Source organism: Tiliqua scincoides, chromosome 4 (assembly GCF_035046505.1).
Source record: "Tiliqua scincoides isolate rTilSci1 chromosome 4, rTilSci1.hap2, whole genome shotgun sequence".
NCBI lineage: Eukaryota > Metazoa > Chordata > Lepidosauria > Squamata > Scincidae > Tiliqua > Tiliqua scincoides.
This window is the reverse complement of record NC_089824.1, coordinates 118465238-118481781: the sequence shown is the minus strand read 5'-3', so window position 1 is coordinate 118481781 and position 16544 is coordinate 118465238. Positions and strand designations below refer to the sequence as shown.

Genomic DNA, 16544 nt, shown 5'->3' with positions numbered 1-16544 from the left:
GGCGTGCAAGGTTGCCACATTCAAGCATCGCTGCCTGCGCGATCCATCAGATGCGTCCTTTGTAGTTCTGGCAGTCAGTTCCAGTTCTGGCAGTAGCCCAAAAGGTTCCTCCCGTTTTGTGCTATGCACGCTCCAAGAATTGTGTTTTAGGTACACAATTGCCTGGCTTGCACTTCCACCAGGGATGTGTGGTGGGTGGGGAGGCAGGTGAAGCAGAGCCTCTACACTGGAGTCCTTCGAAGAGCACCACTGCCATGTGAGGTGTGCAAGTCAGGGACTCGCAGTGGTTGGGGAGGCAGGTGAGGCAGAGCCTCCCCACCAGAGTCCCACAAAAAGCGCCACTGCTGTGTGGGGTGCGCAAGTCAGGGAGGTGCAGTGGGTGGTGAGGCATGTGAGGCATGCCTCCCCACTGGAGCCCTTCAAAGAGCACTGCTGCCATGTGAGGTGTGCAAGTCAGGGACGTGCGGTGGGTGGGGAGGCGGGTGAGGCAGAGCCGCCCCACCGGAGTTCCACATCCCATGCGCCCACGCACCACAACCCATGCGCAGAACTCCTGACATGGCGGTGAGGCTATGCCTCACCCGCCTCCCCACCCCCTGCACCTCCCTGACTTGCATGCAAATACCCCGCCCACAAAAAATCCATCTCAAGAGCAGAGATGCGGCTGCCTCTCCATGAAGCGCACAAAGTGGGTGCGCTGCTTTTGCACCGCCGCAAACCCAAGATGAGAACTCCAAAAATGGACACGCGTTGGTGAGTCTGCCCTTTCTCTGTGTGCACATAGACTTCCCCCACCTCTGACTATCGGCGTGCTTCGTTTACACCAATCAGGGAATGCGCTTGGCCTGCTTTTGTGGTTCCCTCTGTGCGCATGCGTGTGAGTAGTTCCACCTCCCCTTCCCTGGCCTGGAGTGGGCGAAGCGGGAAGAAGAGTGTCCTCCCTGGTCGCCATGGCGGCGGTTCTTCAGCAGGTCCTGGAGCGGACCGAAGTGGCGAAGCTGCCCAAGGCCGTGCAGGGGAAGCTGGAGCGCTTCCTGGCAGACCAGCAGAGCGAGATCGACGGGCTCCGCGCCAGGCACGAGCGCTACAAGGTGGACAGCGGTGAGTGGCGCGGGACAGGACGGACGGGACGGGACGGGGCTGGTCCAGCGAGCCCAGCCGAGGGAGGAGAGGAGAGGGTGGTGGGTGAGGAGCAGGAGCAGGGCCAGAGGGCCTGCATCTGCATGTGCATGTCTACTCTGAAGTAAGACCCATTATAGGCAATGGGGCTTACTCCCAGGAACCACTGACATAAGACATCAGTGGCTTTAGTTATAATACCATGAAAGCTTACAACTTGATGCATTTGTTAACTTTTATGGTGGCCCAAGGCTCTTTGTTGTTTTTGCTGCAATAGGCTAGGTAGTTACCTCTCTGGAATTTGTCACCAGGTGAGTAACTATACACACTGCATTGGAAGAAAAGCTAATAAATGCCTAAGTACTATTGCAGCTAACTATTACCTTGCACATCAGTTTTCAGAGTGGGTATGATAAATTTATGTAAACGGTGTACCGTTTACAACACCGCCTTGTCCATATTCGGCAAGAAGACCAACAAGGCGGCAGACTGGTTTGAAGCCCACTCTGAGGAGTTGACACCAGTCATTGAGGAAAAGAGGAGAGCTCAAGCAGCATACAAGGCCTGTCCCAGTGAGCGCAAACTGCAGGTCCTCCGAACTGCTCGCAGCAAAGTCCAACAGACTGCCAGGAGATGTGCTTACTGGCTCCAGCTCTGTCCCGAGATACAGATAGCAGCTGACACGGGCAACATCAAGGGGATGTATGATGGTATCTAGCAGGCCCTAGGTCCAACACAGAGGAAAATTGCCCCTCTGAAGTCTGCCACAGGCGAGGTCATCCAGGATCGGGCGCAGCAGATGGAACGTTGGGTGCAGCACTACTCTGAGCTATATTCCAGAGAAAATGTAGTCACCGAAGAAGCACTGAACAACATTGAGTGCCTGCCTGTGCTGGAAGAGCTTGACAGTGAACCAACCCTAGAAGAACTTCACGTGGCCCTGGACTCCCTTTCCTTTGGCAAGGCACCTGGAAAAGACAGCATCCCTGCTGAAGTCCTAAAATGCTGCAAAGAGATCATTGTCACTGAGCTGCATGAAATCCTCTGTCTCTGCTGGAGAGAAGGTGGAGTACCTCAAGACATGAGGGATGCAAACATCATCACGCTGTACAAGAACAAAGGTGACAGGGGTGACTGCAACAACTACCACGGCATCTCTCTCCTTAGCGTTGTAGGAAAGCTGTTTGCCCGAGTTGTACTAAAGAGGCTCCAGGTACTTGCAGAGAGCGTCTGTCCAGAATCGCAGTGTGGATTCCGAGCCAACAGGTCCACCACTGATATGGTATTCTCCCTTAGACAACTGCAGGAGAAATGCAGGGAACAACGACAGCCACTCTTTATAGCCTTCATAGAGATCTCACAAAGGCTTTCGACCTGGTCAGCAGAGACAGCCTCTTCAAGATTCTCCCCAAGATTGGATGTCCACCCAGGCTCCTCAGCATCATCAGATCCTTCCACAAGGACATGAAGGGCACTGTTGTCTTCGATGGCTCCACATCAGACCCTTTTGACATCCGAAGCGGAGTGAAGCAGGGCTGTGTTCTTGCACCAACCTTGTTTGGGATTTTCTTCGCTGTCCTGCTGAAGCAGGCCTTTGGAACTACAACAGAAGGCATCTATCTCCGGACCAGATCAGACGGAAAGCTCTTCAACCTCTCCGGACTGAGAGCAAAATCCAAAGTCCAGCTGAAATGTCTGCGTGACTTCCTCTTTGCCGACGATGCAGCTGTCACTACCCACTCTGCCAAAGATCTCCAGCAGCTCATGGATCGTTTTAGCAAGGCCTGCCAAGATTTTGGACTGACAATCAGCCTGAAGAAAACACAGGTCATGGTTCAGGATGTAGACTCACCTCCCTGCATTACAATCTCTGAGCATGAACTGGAGGTTGTCCATGACTTTCTGTACCTTGGCTCAACGATCTCCGACACTCTTTCTCTCGATACCGAGCTAAACAAGCGCATCGGTAAAGCAGCTACCACGTTTTCCAGACTCACAAAGAGAGTCTGGTCCAACAAGAAGCTGACGGAACATACCAAGATCCAGGTCTACAGAGCTTGCATCCTGAGTACACTTCTGTACTGCAGCGAGTCATGGACTCTTCGCTCACAACAGGAGAGGAAACTGAATGCTTTCCACATGCGCTGCCTCCGACGTATTCTCGGCATCACCTGGCAGGACAAAGTTTCAAACAACACAGTCCTGGAACGTGCTGGAATCCCTAGCATGTATGCACTACTGAAATCATCCATCGTGAGAATGGATGATGGCCGGATCCCAAAGGATCTCCTCTATGGAGAACTCGTGCAAGGAAAGCGCCCTACAGGTAGACCACAGCTGCGATACAAGGACATCTGCAAGAGGGATCTGAAGGCCTTAGGGATGGACTTCAACAAGTGGGAAACTCTGGCCTCTGAGCGGCCCGCTTGGAGGCAGGCTGTGCAGCATGGCCTTTCCCAGTTTGAAGAGACACTTTGCCAACAGTCTGAGGCTAAGAGGCAAAGAAGGAAGGCCCATAGCCAGGGAGACAGACCAGGGACAGACTGCACTTGCTCCCGGTGTGGAAGGGATTGTCACTCCCGGATTGGCCTTTTCAGCCACACTAGACGCTGTGCCAGAACCACCTTTCAGAGCGCGATACCATAGTCTTTCGAGACTGAAGGTTGCCAATACAATGACAAATAAAGGTGGATGCTATTTGTTACTTGACCAAACAGATTTTTTTTAAAAAATGTGTTTGTTTCAATCTTGTTAAAAACCTTTTTTGAGGAAAAAGGATTTTGAAAGCAACAAGGCAGGGAAATTTCTTTGGAGTTGTGTTTCTGTCTCCAGGAAAAAAAATAATGCATTTTCTCATGGATAAAGCTTCTGAAATATTAATCAGAATGGAAGTTTTGGCACTGAAAGTTAATGCTAACTCTCAAATGGTGACACTTTGAAAACATCTTAGTGCAGTCACTTTCAAAGATGCTGTGTAAACATAAATACAGTATCTGCAGAGAAGTCAGGTTTTCTCATGACCAACATTCCTGTAAAACTATGCAGAATTTTTCAAATGTGGAATTTAGGATTCTTGTTCTTAGAGGAGTGTGATTGTCTGTAGCACAGATACATATTTCCGTAACAAAGATACTCATGTGTAGTAAAGATTTTGAGGAACATCACACTTTATGAAACATCACTGACATGTAGAAATACTGCTTTATAACTTCAAGGAAGGCGGTGAGCATTATCATCCATATTTTACAAACTGCTTTTAGGCTGCAATTCTATGAACACTTTCCCTAGAGTAAATCCCATTGAAGTGAGCTTACTTCTAAGAAAGCAAGCATAGGATTATTCAGTGTAGAGTGACTTGAGAGTAAGTTCCATTGAACTCAATAGAACTTGCTTTCAGGCAGACTTTTATAGAATTATGCTGTTAGCAAGGAATAGCCACTGCCATGGCAGTTAATCTATGAAGCAAACTACAGCTAATTGTATATCTTGTATAGTTGCTTCCAAGCTTGTCCAAATGATATTTTTGCCTTTGTGGAATTGTTCTCCAAGTCCCAATTCAAAAGCAATAATATTATTTCCAGTTTGTACTTAATAATTTGATGCCTTTGATTTGTGTGTGTGCTTGTGCAGGAATGCACACGCGTGATTGTTTCCTGCTGCCCCACTCCTTTAAAAAGGCTTGATAATCTGCATTCTTGTGCATCCAAAGTACAAAAAGCCAGTCACATGCCTGAAATCTTGATCGGAGTGATGGTGGACTGTAAAGAAGATTTATAGGCTGAGGTAACATACTTTTAAAGTATATGCAGACTAAGCATTTTTTTTTTTTTTTTAGAAAATAAGAAATCTAAAAGCTTAGAGGTGGAGGGGAGAAAGGGGAAAGGAATGGATGAGCTACTTCCTATCAGAGGGAAGAAGTAGATTCAAGGGTGAACCACTTCTAAAAGTTCTTTCTGTCTTCCAGGAAACGCACATATCTCCAGTTCTTGGATCTCAAAATTGATCAGTTCACCTCTAAATTTTCCTGTGTGCCTTTAAAAAGGGATTGGTTTTTCAGCTCTGTTACAAAGTTGCTTTTTATGCTTGGTGTGTCAGGATCTAAAGAGTTCCCTAAGGGGCAAATTTGAAGTAACATTAATGTGTGTTTTACAGAGCAACAATACTTTGAAGTTGAAAAAAGACTGGCCCAGAGTCAGGAGAGGCTTGTAAATGAGACACAGGAATGCCAGAATCTCCGGCAGGAGCTCAACAAACTTAGTAAGTATTGCTAAATTGAAGGCTAAATATTTATTTTTTGTATTGTTTTGAATGTAAATGGGAATACAGTTATCAGTGATTTAGCTTTTCAATTAAAAATTGGTTTATTTTTCAGAATTTTTTTCTGCGAGTATCTATTTTACAGATAAACGTTGCTTATTATCTTGCATCCATTTAATGTGTTTGCTCTGACTTTTCAAGTCAGACTCTAAATATAAGTGCAGTGATAAAGTTCCCATGGGAATAGACTAAATGACTGTTAAGATGTACAAGTGTGTGCGCGCGCGCACACACACACACACACACACACACACCTCTTCAGCCTAAAATCTATTTCTAAGAGTCATACAAAAACAAGTTGCTATGGCAGATTTCAGCAAAGGGAAGTAACACAATGGGGGAGAACCCTATGAGAATCCTGCTAGATCTTGGAACACATTTGAAGAGGTCACATTCACAGTTGGTGTTAGACTTCAGCAGCACCTAAAAATAAGTCTTTAACACTAGCACTTTAACTTTTTGGAGAAAGGAAATATTTAGACAAGCTGTTGCTGCAGATGAATTTATTTACTGCTAAACCAAATGTTGTTGAATTTTGTTCTTCTCCAGATGAGCAGCTGAAGTCACTAACTGAGAGCAACAAAGAACTGGAAGCTGCTCAGGATCATAGTGCAACCGTACAGGTACCGACAGTATCAATATGCAGAAGGCTTTAAGAATTATTTTTTTAAGAAGGCCTTGTGAGTGGTGTTTTTAGTAAAAATAAGGTTTTTCTTGCTATACAGGTATTACCTAATTATCCACGGATTTTTCACCTGCGGTTTTATCAAAATGTGATGAAAAGGGCTTTTTAAATTAAAGGAAAAAAAGTTGTTTAACAATAGCCTCATTAATTTGAGAGAGGACAGCCTGCTAACAATCCACCAATCATTCTCTGCCCAGGCACTTAGAACAGCTTCACTTGAAGGCAAGTGACCCCTCCCTTCCACCTGAGCACCTGAAAGAAAGATAATCACTTTGCATTCTTTCCCACCACTGTGCTCTGGGTGAAGGGAGGGGCCGCTGGCTTGGAGTGAAGCCTGTCTGCCTGGAGGGAGACTGATAGATTGTCTGTCTAATGACTTTGTCTTACATCACAAAGGTCAACAAGATTGTTTTTAAACTGGCTAGCAAAAGGACATTGTTTTGTAAATTGTTTTGCTGTAATCCACATGAGTTCTGGGAACGGAACCCTCACAAATACCAAGACTCAACCTGTATAAGGTTTGTTCTTGTAGTAAATGCTGGCAGCATGTTTGTTTGCTTTTTAAAGAACAGACCACTGTAGCAATCACATTCCTCTGCTCTTTTTATTAAAGTACTTATTTTTGATTGGTTCTAATGATAACTTGAGGCTCCATGTTGACTATCATGTGATATGACTTGCACACTCACAGTGCATGGACATCTTGGCCCTTCCACTTGCTTCTAGGATAGTTACCCTAATTATGAGTGGGTGTTGGTGTTTCAAAGTATCACTTGAAATGACCCTTTGTTGAAGGGAAGCAATGGAATAGCGTCACAGAGGCAGCATAGTCAGTGTTCCGTTTCGTAAGTCAAAACCTTTTTCTTTTGCCACTTACTGTTGGGTTGCTGACAATTTTACACCTCATTTTATGAGATTTGATAACTTGCAATAACTAGTTCTATGAGGTAGACACACACATACACATGCACGCAATTAATAGGCTGATGAGGAAACTTTGGGTCTTGTATGAAAAGTTGTCGGCAGCACCTGTTTTTCTTTATTCTAGTTCTTTTCATATGACTTCTGTTTGTGGGTGGGCATATGTAGAGAGCAGCTGTTAACTCTTTAAGTTTCGTAGTTTTAATTTAAATAGAAGCATCATTTCTCTTGATAACATTTTCAAATGCCTGAATTTATGTAGGTTCCTGTTTAATACTATATAGTGAAATACTGTCAATGCTCGTTAACCTCTGGGTTCATATTCCTGGAAAACACCATGGTAATAGAAATTGTGGTTACAGAATATTGCTCCTATTGGGAAAATGGGATTAGGTTCTTGCAGACCCTCTTCATTATACACTAAATTAACTTTATGAACCTGGATTTTACCTTGAGTAGTGAGTGATGATGCTGGGGGGGTGTTGTAATATTGTGGAGCCTTCAAACTTGGTTGTCCCCAAAAGAACCAAGGATACTGTGATCAAGAACCAAGTCCCGCTCTATGGACTAGGAGATGGAAACTTGAAACTTTAAGGGCAGGTCGACTCCTTTGGTGGGGGTGGGGGGGGGCTGGGTTTCCAGTAACATCTCCGTATGCCTGCCCTTCCTGGTTGCCATAATTACAGGCTGCTAGTGTCCTAAAATGGTGCACCTCCTCCCAGATACCTTATTTGAATAGTGAGGACAGCCCCCTGCTTCTAACAAAGACTTCTACCAGGTTGTTGTCATTCAGGTGGACATAATCAAGTTTTTCATCTTGTGGGCCTAAGTGGGATTTTTCTGTCTTGTCACTGGGATTTGAGGCATGAGGGCTACAAATGGGTGTGAAGAGACCATGTGCGTGGCACGATGGGTTACCCTTTTATAGAGGCAGATAAGTGAATCCGTGGGATCGGAGTCAATAGATAACAAAGATTGACTGTATATGTATGTATGTAAAATAGACCACAGTAATATCAGATATTTAAATTTTTGTCCGATTTATCAACCTCTGTGTTCCCCGACACCAGGGTAAGCTCCTTTCTGTCCACAAAGAGGCAGATTCTTTGAAACCCATTTTTGCCCGGCTCACAGGTGTACTATTCTGGTTCCTGTTGCATATATGCAATGTCAGGCAGAAATGGCTTAAGAGCACAGACTTGGCCCTGGACTGGGCTCAGAGGTTCCTTCCATTTCTGTTATGTTTTTGTAAGGTTACAGAATGGTGTTAGCCTTTTTGGTGCTGCAAGCTGAAAAGTGGTATATAATCTGAAAAATGAATTTGCTTTTTGGGACTAGTCTTCTAGTTCCTTAATATGAGACTTATGCCTTAGTAATCTTAAAATACACTTTTCCTTTATTTTAAGGGTCAGCTTACTAGAGCACAAGAAGAGTTGGAAGCAGAGAAGAGAGATTTGGTTCGGACAAGTGAAAGGAGAGCTCAAGAGCTTGAGCATTTAAATGGTAAACAGTAAATGATATGGGGGGCAGTTGGTAGACTTTTTGTTGTTGCAGGACAGTCTTCCATTGTTTCTCTTAAGAATTTTCAAGGATCAAAGTGGTAGGGGAAATTCTTATTTAAATTAAACAGCAGATTTTTTTTGTTCCATTGTGTACATACATACAGAGTTATTGAGATGTTTGTGATAGTGGCACTCTCAGGGGGACACACATATGCTCCAGTAGTACCTCTGTATGAACTTGAGGTTGCAGCACTTTTACTTCTGTGATGGCAACTTAAGGGAGGGCTTGCCAGTGCCGTTGTGGAAATTCTGATTTGCTTTTCATACTTTTCTTTTGATACTTTTCTTTTGCTTTTCATACTTTTCAGTTGATTTGCTTTTCATACTTTTCTTTTCATTGATACTTTACTTTTCATTGATTTGTTTCACCATAAGCACCATCTTATTCCCACTTATATTGAATGAAAGAGGAGGCACTCCTTTCCACCTTATGGTGCCTTAGAAATGTTGAGAAAACTGTTCCACATGAGCTGGGGTGAGGAAGCTTGTCAGAGGGAAGACCTCCTTCTGTGCGTTTATATAACAGCCTACCAGTTTATTCTTTTGAAGGCACTGTTTTATGGGCTTAGTTAGTTGTTGAGAACTCTAAATTGTCAAGAATGAGCAGCAAGTATGAGACCTAAATGTACCAGGGTGCAATCAATATAAATCTTGCTGTAGAGTTCAGTGGGGTGGGTCATACTTACATGTTATCAGTACTGATTTTGTGTATTCTTGGGAATTCTAAGTTGGACAGTTTTAAAAGGTGATAACTGTATGTTATGTCTCATCTTATTACTGCAAATTGGTTTTTAATGTCCACAATAGTAACCAGCACGAAACATTCAAATTTGCATTTTTCTGTGCATTTTGTAGAAGATGTTAAACGCTTGAATGAGAAGCTTACAGAAGCAAACACTGCAAAGATAGAGCTACAGTTAAAACTGGATGAACTTCAAACATCAGCCTTCTCTGTAAAGGTAAATAAAGGAAAGCTTGAGGCCTAGTCTCTTGTATAATTGTGGGAATATGATACTAGATTTCTGTATACCTTTAAGGTTTATCAAGGGTCATTCATAATCTATACCATTTTTAAAAAAATCAGTCAGGTGACTCTCTCATATATGATGTGGCCTTATTTTGTGACAGTTCAAGTAATTTGGGTAACAGTGTTGGAGACAGGTAAATCACAATTTTTAATGAAATAGTGATAAACCACAAGTGGTTTCACTGAGTTTTTTTTTCTTTAGTAACTCATACATATCTCTTATGAGTTGCCCAACAGCTCTTAAAAGCTTAAAAGGACTTACCTTGCAAATTTTATTGTGTTCCTCAAGGGTTTGCCATTCTTTTAACATTTTTGCAGATTGAGTGAATTGCATATAATCTGCAAATTTTATTTCTAGCATCGTGAGCAAAGGTGGGAGCAAGAGAAGGAATTGTTGCAGAATCAGAACACTTGGCTGAATACAGAATTGAAGGCAAAAACAGATGAACTCCTGGTTCTTGCTCGGGAAAAAGGAAATGAAATCTTGGAACTTAAATGTAACCTAGAAAACAAGAAAGAAGAGGTAGTACAAATATAATTTTCATAGTCAAGGTGAAAGTAGTTATCTGACTTTACTTCCTTGTCTAGCTGTTGATGAATTGTTATCAAACTGAGATATTTGCAATCATAATTTTCTGGACACGCGGGTAGGGACATCTGTTATGGATAGGAGATTCTGACGCCCTCAGTCATACCAGTGAGGTTAACACTGAATATTGGGTAATAAGAGAACCTAGCATTGCTTGTAAAAAACATGCAACTAATTTAACAATGAAAATAACAGTTTAGGGGAGAGTATAAAGAACTTGTTCAAAATTTTTATTGTTCAAGTGTAGTAGATAATAATTTTATAAAGGCAATGCATGTGTATAGTTCTGGTCATTGTTTTGCAGAATCATATTGTAAAAGTGGAAGAGGCATAGAAAAATAGCACCCAAAATGAAAAAGGGGTTGGAACACCACCTTAGAGCAGAGCTCTCCAGACTCCAGCTTGTGGGCCGAATCCGGCGCCCTGCCTTTTCCCTTTCCCACGTGAATGGTGCTTACAGTTTCATAGTGTTTACTTCTTTTCCTGCTACCAAACTCCCTCGAACTTCACTCTGGCCCACCACTTCCAGGTTTGGTTACCCCAGCAGAGGCTGGCTGGGACAGACTTTGGAGAGATTGGCGATGGGAAGAAAGGCTCCCTAATGGAATGGTAAGCGCCAGGGATACCTTTCCTGGTGCACAGTGGTCTTCAGTTTGGATGCCTTAGAGGAAAAAATACAATCATCTGGGGCAGTGTTCTTCAACTTTGGGGTTGTGACCCCAGTGGGGTCATGAAGCCTCAGTTGTGGGATTGTGGCAACTTACAGGAATGATAAAGGTTGAAGACCACAGGTCTAGAGCACCACCACGTAAAGGGGAAGTCATCTAGTGTACGCCTTCAGATATCATTAGATTGTGTCCCAGCCCTGCTCAGGTTTTCAGCAATTTTGCTTAATTGTGATTTCTTTCTTACCCCAATTCTTGCTCTTGCTTATCTAGATCTAGAAAAAATAAGATCGCAATTGGAATTGTAGCGAAAGAGTGGGGTTGTGGCACGAAAAAGGTTGAAGACCACTGATCTAGGGCATTTGAGTTCGGTAAACAAATGGCTGAATGGGGATATGATAAGGGTTTATAAAATTACATGTAGTGTAATTACGCATCGCAACACATTCTGGGGCAAGCCTGAGAGAACAAAGGAACCTCCCCATGACCTGGAAGTGGGTCTTTCAGTCCTAAAAGCAGCTCTATGGTAGTGGTGCTCAAACATTTTAGTGCCAGGACCCACTGGAAATGATGTCATTAACCTGGAAAGGATGTCATGACTGGAAGTGACATCATCAAATGACAAAATTTTTAGTGCCCCATACGACAAAATCAAATCGATCAATTAAAATGTTTACAATAAGTATAAGTTTAAAAAATTATTTAAGATAGAGAAGAATCCTACTAACTCTCCCAAGTTAGTTGCTGGTCTGTTTTAAAAAAAGTACCTCAAACATCTCAAAGGCTGCAATCCTATCACACCAACCCAGGAGTAAGCCCCATTGACTATCATTGTATATATATCACATACAAGTCTAATATATTAAAAATAAAATAAACATTGAAATGAATGGGATCCCACCTTAAAATGGCTCATGACCCACCTAGTGGGTTCCGACCCATAGTTTGAGAAATGCTGCTCTATAGTCTTGGAAACAGCGTGGTTTAGCCACAGAAAGGTTAAAACATTGGAGTTTTACTTTTTCTATTTGTTTTAGACAGTATGTGTTTTAGACAATGAGTGTTTTCCATTTGGCGTACACAGTGAGTCAAATCCACGGGTGCCAGACCGTGGATCCACTGTATTTCAGTTTTGCTATTTTAAAAATACAGGTGTGTGCTGTTTAGTGACGTTCCACTTAAGGACCAACCACTTTAACAACCACAGTCTCCTAACATAATTACAGTTACAGTTGAACCTCGGTATCCACAGGGGATCTGTTCCCATCCCCTCTCCAGATACTGAAACCCACGGATAAACACATCTGTGGGACCGGTCTATAGGACCTCTGAATGTGATCGGAGATGTTCTCCAATTGCTGCGCAGAGGTGTTCTGAGGCCTGCAGAGGCTTCTGCGGGCCTCAGAAAGGTGTCCGGAGGTACTTGCAGAAAAGGCACTTGCAGTTTTTGTGAAAATCGGAAGTGCTTTTTTGGCACCTCCCAGAGGCCTTTCTGAGGCGGTCTCTGCAGGCCTCCAAAGCTCCTGGACACAACCGGAGATGTTCTCCGGTTTCGTCCAAGAGCTCAGGTCTGGCCTCCGTTGCAGGTTCCGAACCCAGAGTTAGTTAAAACCACAGGTCCTGAAGCCATGTATACAGAGGCAGGACCTGTACTTGCTGTATTACATGCTAGTTAATTTCCGTTACATTCAGTTCCATCTAGTGGCTGAATGTGGTATAGCATCTGTGTAATGTAACAAACTAATACTGTCTAGCACTGAGGTGTCTAAGGCCCAGGGGCCAGATGCGGCCCACGGAAAGCTTTTTATACAGCCCTCAGGCTTTCAGCTGCTGTGTAGTGCTGAGGTGTTACTGCTGAAAGGGCAGCCCCCATGAAAATTGGGCTCTCCCATATCTTGAAATATGATCAAGATTTGCATATTTTCTCTTCTGTCATTTGCAGCTAATGAGTTCCTAAGTGAGAAAAAAGTGTTTGTTGTTGGTTATGACCTGTTTAATGACATCACTTCTTGCCTAATGACATCATTTCCAGCCCTCAGCAGCCATCAAGAATGCTATGTGGCCCTCCGTATGAAATGAGTTTGACACCCCTGGTCTAGCATGTAATACAGTAGGTTGAATGTCCTCATAACGACGGAATTGCTTAACAGGGATTGGAGAACGTATTTCCGTCATTAAGCAATGCCTACCTGTATATTTGATTTTGTGTATAATCAAGCATAAACATCTTCTATCTGTCCTCAATTTCGTAGGTTTCCAGGCTGGAAGAGCAAGTCAGTGGACTAAAGCAATCCAATGAAAATCTGCAGAAACATGTGGAAGATCTCCTAGGAAAACTGAAGGAGGTAAACATCATTTCCTATGTTTTGACTTTCAGTGTTGACAACGTTGTGGCAATGTTAGGGTTCAGTCACATTCTTTTAAGTACATGTATGTTGTTAAGTTATATATGTGTGCACTAGTACCCCAAGACTACAGTCCTCTAACTGTTTGAAATCAGTAAAATTATAGTGTATGTAGAGTCTGAGTTGAACCTTATTTTATTGTGATACCAGGAAACATTTTGGAAATATGCAAACACCCTGGCCAAATACTGCATTTGGGAAACTATGTGGAAGTATAATGCAGAAATTAAATTGTCTTGATACAAATTAATTCAAGCAGTACTAAAAATGGCAGGCTATTATCTATTATTTGTTGTTCTGTTACCTATTTAAGATGTAATGATTTGTTTCTTTAAATTTTTCAGAACCGAACTGCTACCGTACTGTAACAATTTCTTTTACTTTTCCCAGTTGTGAAGTGTTAAGAGGTTGTATGTTAACTATTATTATTAATAATAATTTTAATTGTACTATTATTAATAATTGTGCTATTTTAATTTATCAGGCGAAAGAGCAGCAGTCTAGTATGGAGGAGAGATTTCACAATGAACTAAATGCCCATATCAAGTTATCTAATTTATACAAGGTATGATTTCAGTGATGGTTTCAAAATTTGTTTTGAGCTCAGAGCAAGAGTGTTAAATACTAAGTTTTAGAAGAGGAATAATATGCCAAGAATAGGAGAATAAACTGTGCAGTACTGTACTATGAGAAAAACTGACTTCTATGTTCATTGCAAAACAAATTCAATTATTAATTATAATTATTTTGTTAATTTTGATACTTTCATTCAGAATTTATGGCATATTGAAGGAACAGAATACTACATTTTAAAATGATTGTGTTTAGTTTCTTGAATTTATTGTGTGTGAATTTCATATTTTATATTTCGTATTTCACTTAGTGCAGTATAATTGTGATTCCCAAATTTACCGGGGTCATGGTGCCTGTCGCAAACTTAAGGGGGTTTGCGGTGCTCCGAGTTCTTGGTTCTCGAACCCTGAAGCCCTCAAGGCCCCCCCCCGTCCAGTAGTACTGCCACCACCCTGTATTTACCAGTGCCTCAGTCCAGGGACACTGAGACCCTCTAGGCTTAACTCTAACCCTTGCAGGCACTGAGCTCTTTCTCCAATTAAAGTTTCAGTCCTCAAGTTACTAGACCTCAATAAGCACTTAAGAACATAAGAACAGCCCCACTGGATTAGGCCATAGGCCCATCTAGTCCAGCTTCCTGTATTTCACAGCGGCCCCACCAAATGCCCCAGGGAGCATACCTCATAACAAGAGACCTGCATCCTGGTGCCCTCCCTTGCATCTGACATAGCCCATTTCTAAAATCAGGAGGTTGCACGTACACCTCATGGCTTGTAACCCGTAATGGATTTTTCCTCCAGAAACTTGTCCAATCTCCTTTTAAAGGCATCCAGGCCAGATGCGGTCACCACATCCTGTGGCAAGGAGTTCTCAGACCAACCACACGCTGAGTAAAGAAATATTTTCTTTTGTCTGTCCTAACTCTCCAACACTCAATTTTAGTGGATGTCCCCTGGTTCTGGTGTTCTGTGAGAGTGTAAAGAGCATCTCTCTATCCACTTTATCCTTCCCATGCATAATTTTGTGTGCCTCTTGGTAGCTTGCTGAACAGCTAGGCAGGATTCTGAACCTTTGTCCCCAACAGACAATGAAACAACTTGGTAAAAGAGATTTTAGTTTATTAAGTACATAAGGTTGAATAAAGTTACATAAGGCAGCAAATGCTAGAGGCATAAACATCTAGGAAACACATCAGCAATAAAATAACAAAGCTAACTGGCTATCTCTATTAATCCCTAACTCTCACCTGGGTCAGCTTCTCTTGTAGATCTTTTAGCTCCAGGCTACCTGTGAGGCCAGATGCCCATGTTGGACAATGGAGCTCACAGTGTGCAGGATGTTGCACCCAAAAACTCTGCCCAAGAAGAACCGCACACACCTCTTGGGGCACTCATTATTATACTTCTTATGCTAATAGTACTGAGGTGACTTCATACTTATTTAGTCTGTCCAATCAGAAACTTCTGAGGACAGAACCTTGTCAAAGTGGGCCTGGTTGCTAGCTCTCTTAGTTCTTACCCCTCCCAACTGGAAATCCACAACTGCACTTCATCAGCTTGATAAGGCGCCTTTCTGTCTGCAGAGGTGCTAACATTCCAATGGGTTGTAATTCTTGTTTGTCCTTTCTGGCCAGCAAAGGAGAGACAACAATCTTTTTGTTTGTTTACTCACATTCTTGCAGCTAGGAACCGCTAGCCACTTCTCCGTTACTGACTTAGTTTGGTTCAGGCTTCACATGCTAACCTAGGCCTAACTGTACATATTAATGAAAGCGTCTTTTTCCCTCGTTTGTGAAATCTCACAAGATCCAAAATGGTACCCAAATCTTATGAAACCCAAGAAGGTGGCACTAACATCTTAGATCTTGTGAGATTTCGGTGCCACCATCTTGGAATTTGCAAGATCCAAGAGGGTGACATCCAAATCTTGTAAGATATGTGTGCTGCCATCTTGGATTTCACAAGATTCAAGGTGGTGGCACCCGGGACAGCCACTAGGAGGCACAACTGAGGACATCCCGTGACTCACAGTTTGGGTACCACTGTTGTATAAACTATTGTGTGGTATTCTGCAATTATAAAGGTTAATTTTATTTTTATGTTGTATTTGATTTTGTGCATCAATTGAAATATGTTGAATTTAGAGTGCTGCTGATGACCTGGAGGCAAAAAGCAATGAATTGACTCAAGCTGTAGAGGAGCTACACAAACTTCTGAAAGAAGCAGGTGAAGGTGAGGAACAAACTATTTAAGAACATAGAATTTTTTTAATGCCTTGTTTTCTGTTTGTTTGTTTTTTTAGCTGTAGCATTAGAATTTGAGAAGGAATAAGACTGGGATCCAAAGAGCTGCTATAGGCATACTCAAGAGCTAGAGTATGCCCTGTAGAATTCATACTTTTTTTTCCTTTTAAGACGTGTCTCCCATCAAAACACTGTCTAATTTCAAATTAGAACAAAAAGTTAACAGTGAAAAATATAATTTGTCAGCTATATTAAAACATTGCAAGTTTGATTAGCCTTTGTTCAGTATGAAAAACTGCTTTTGAAACTCCCCTCAAATTAAAAAATAAAGAAAGATTTGTCATGTGGTACTTGTTTGCAGGAACAGATAGCTATTTGAAAATGCAAACTTAGAGCTCCTTTAGGCACAGAACAGTAATTGTGTCATTTGTTTTATCAA

The 16544-nt window shown here is 42.5% G+C and overlaps 1 protein-coding gene across 2 annotated transcripts in view; it reads left to right on the top strand.

Annotated features, from left to right (window-relative positions):
* The first annotated feature begins 905 nt into the window (after positions 1-905).
* Positions 906-16544, top strand: part of TPR (translocated promoter region, nuclear basket protein) — a 67237-nt gene continuing 51598 nt past the window's right edge. For both annotated transcript variants that reach the window (XM_066622784.1, XM_066622782.1), the window contains exons 1-9: positions 906-1101; positions 5272-5376; positions 5986-6059; positions 8449-8545; positions 9460-9563; positions 9990-10154; positions 13138-13230; positions 13775-13855; positions 16007-16094. In XM_066622784.1, coding sequence (XP_066478881.1) covers positions 951-1101; positions 5272-5376; positions 5986-6059; positions 8449-8545; positions 9460-9563; positions 9990-10154; positions 13138-13230; positions 13775-13855; positions 16007-16094 — 958 coding nt within the window. In that variant the 5' untranslated portion in view covers positions 906-950. The remainder of the gene's footprint in view (positions 1102-5271; positions 5377-5985; positions 6060-8448; positions 8546-9459; positions 9564-9989; positions 10155-13137; positions 13231-13774; positions 13856-16006; positions 16095-16544) is intronic.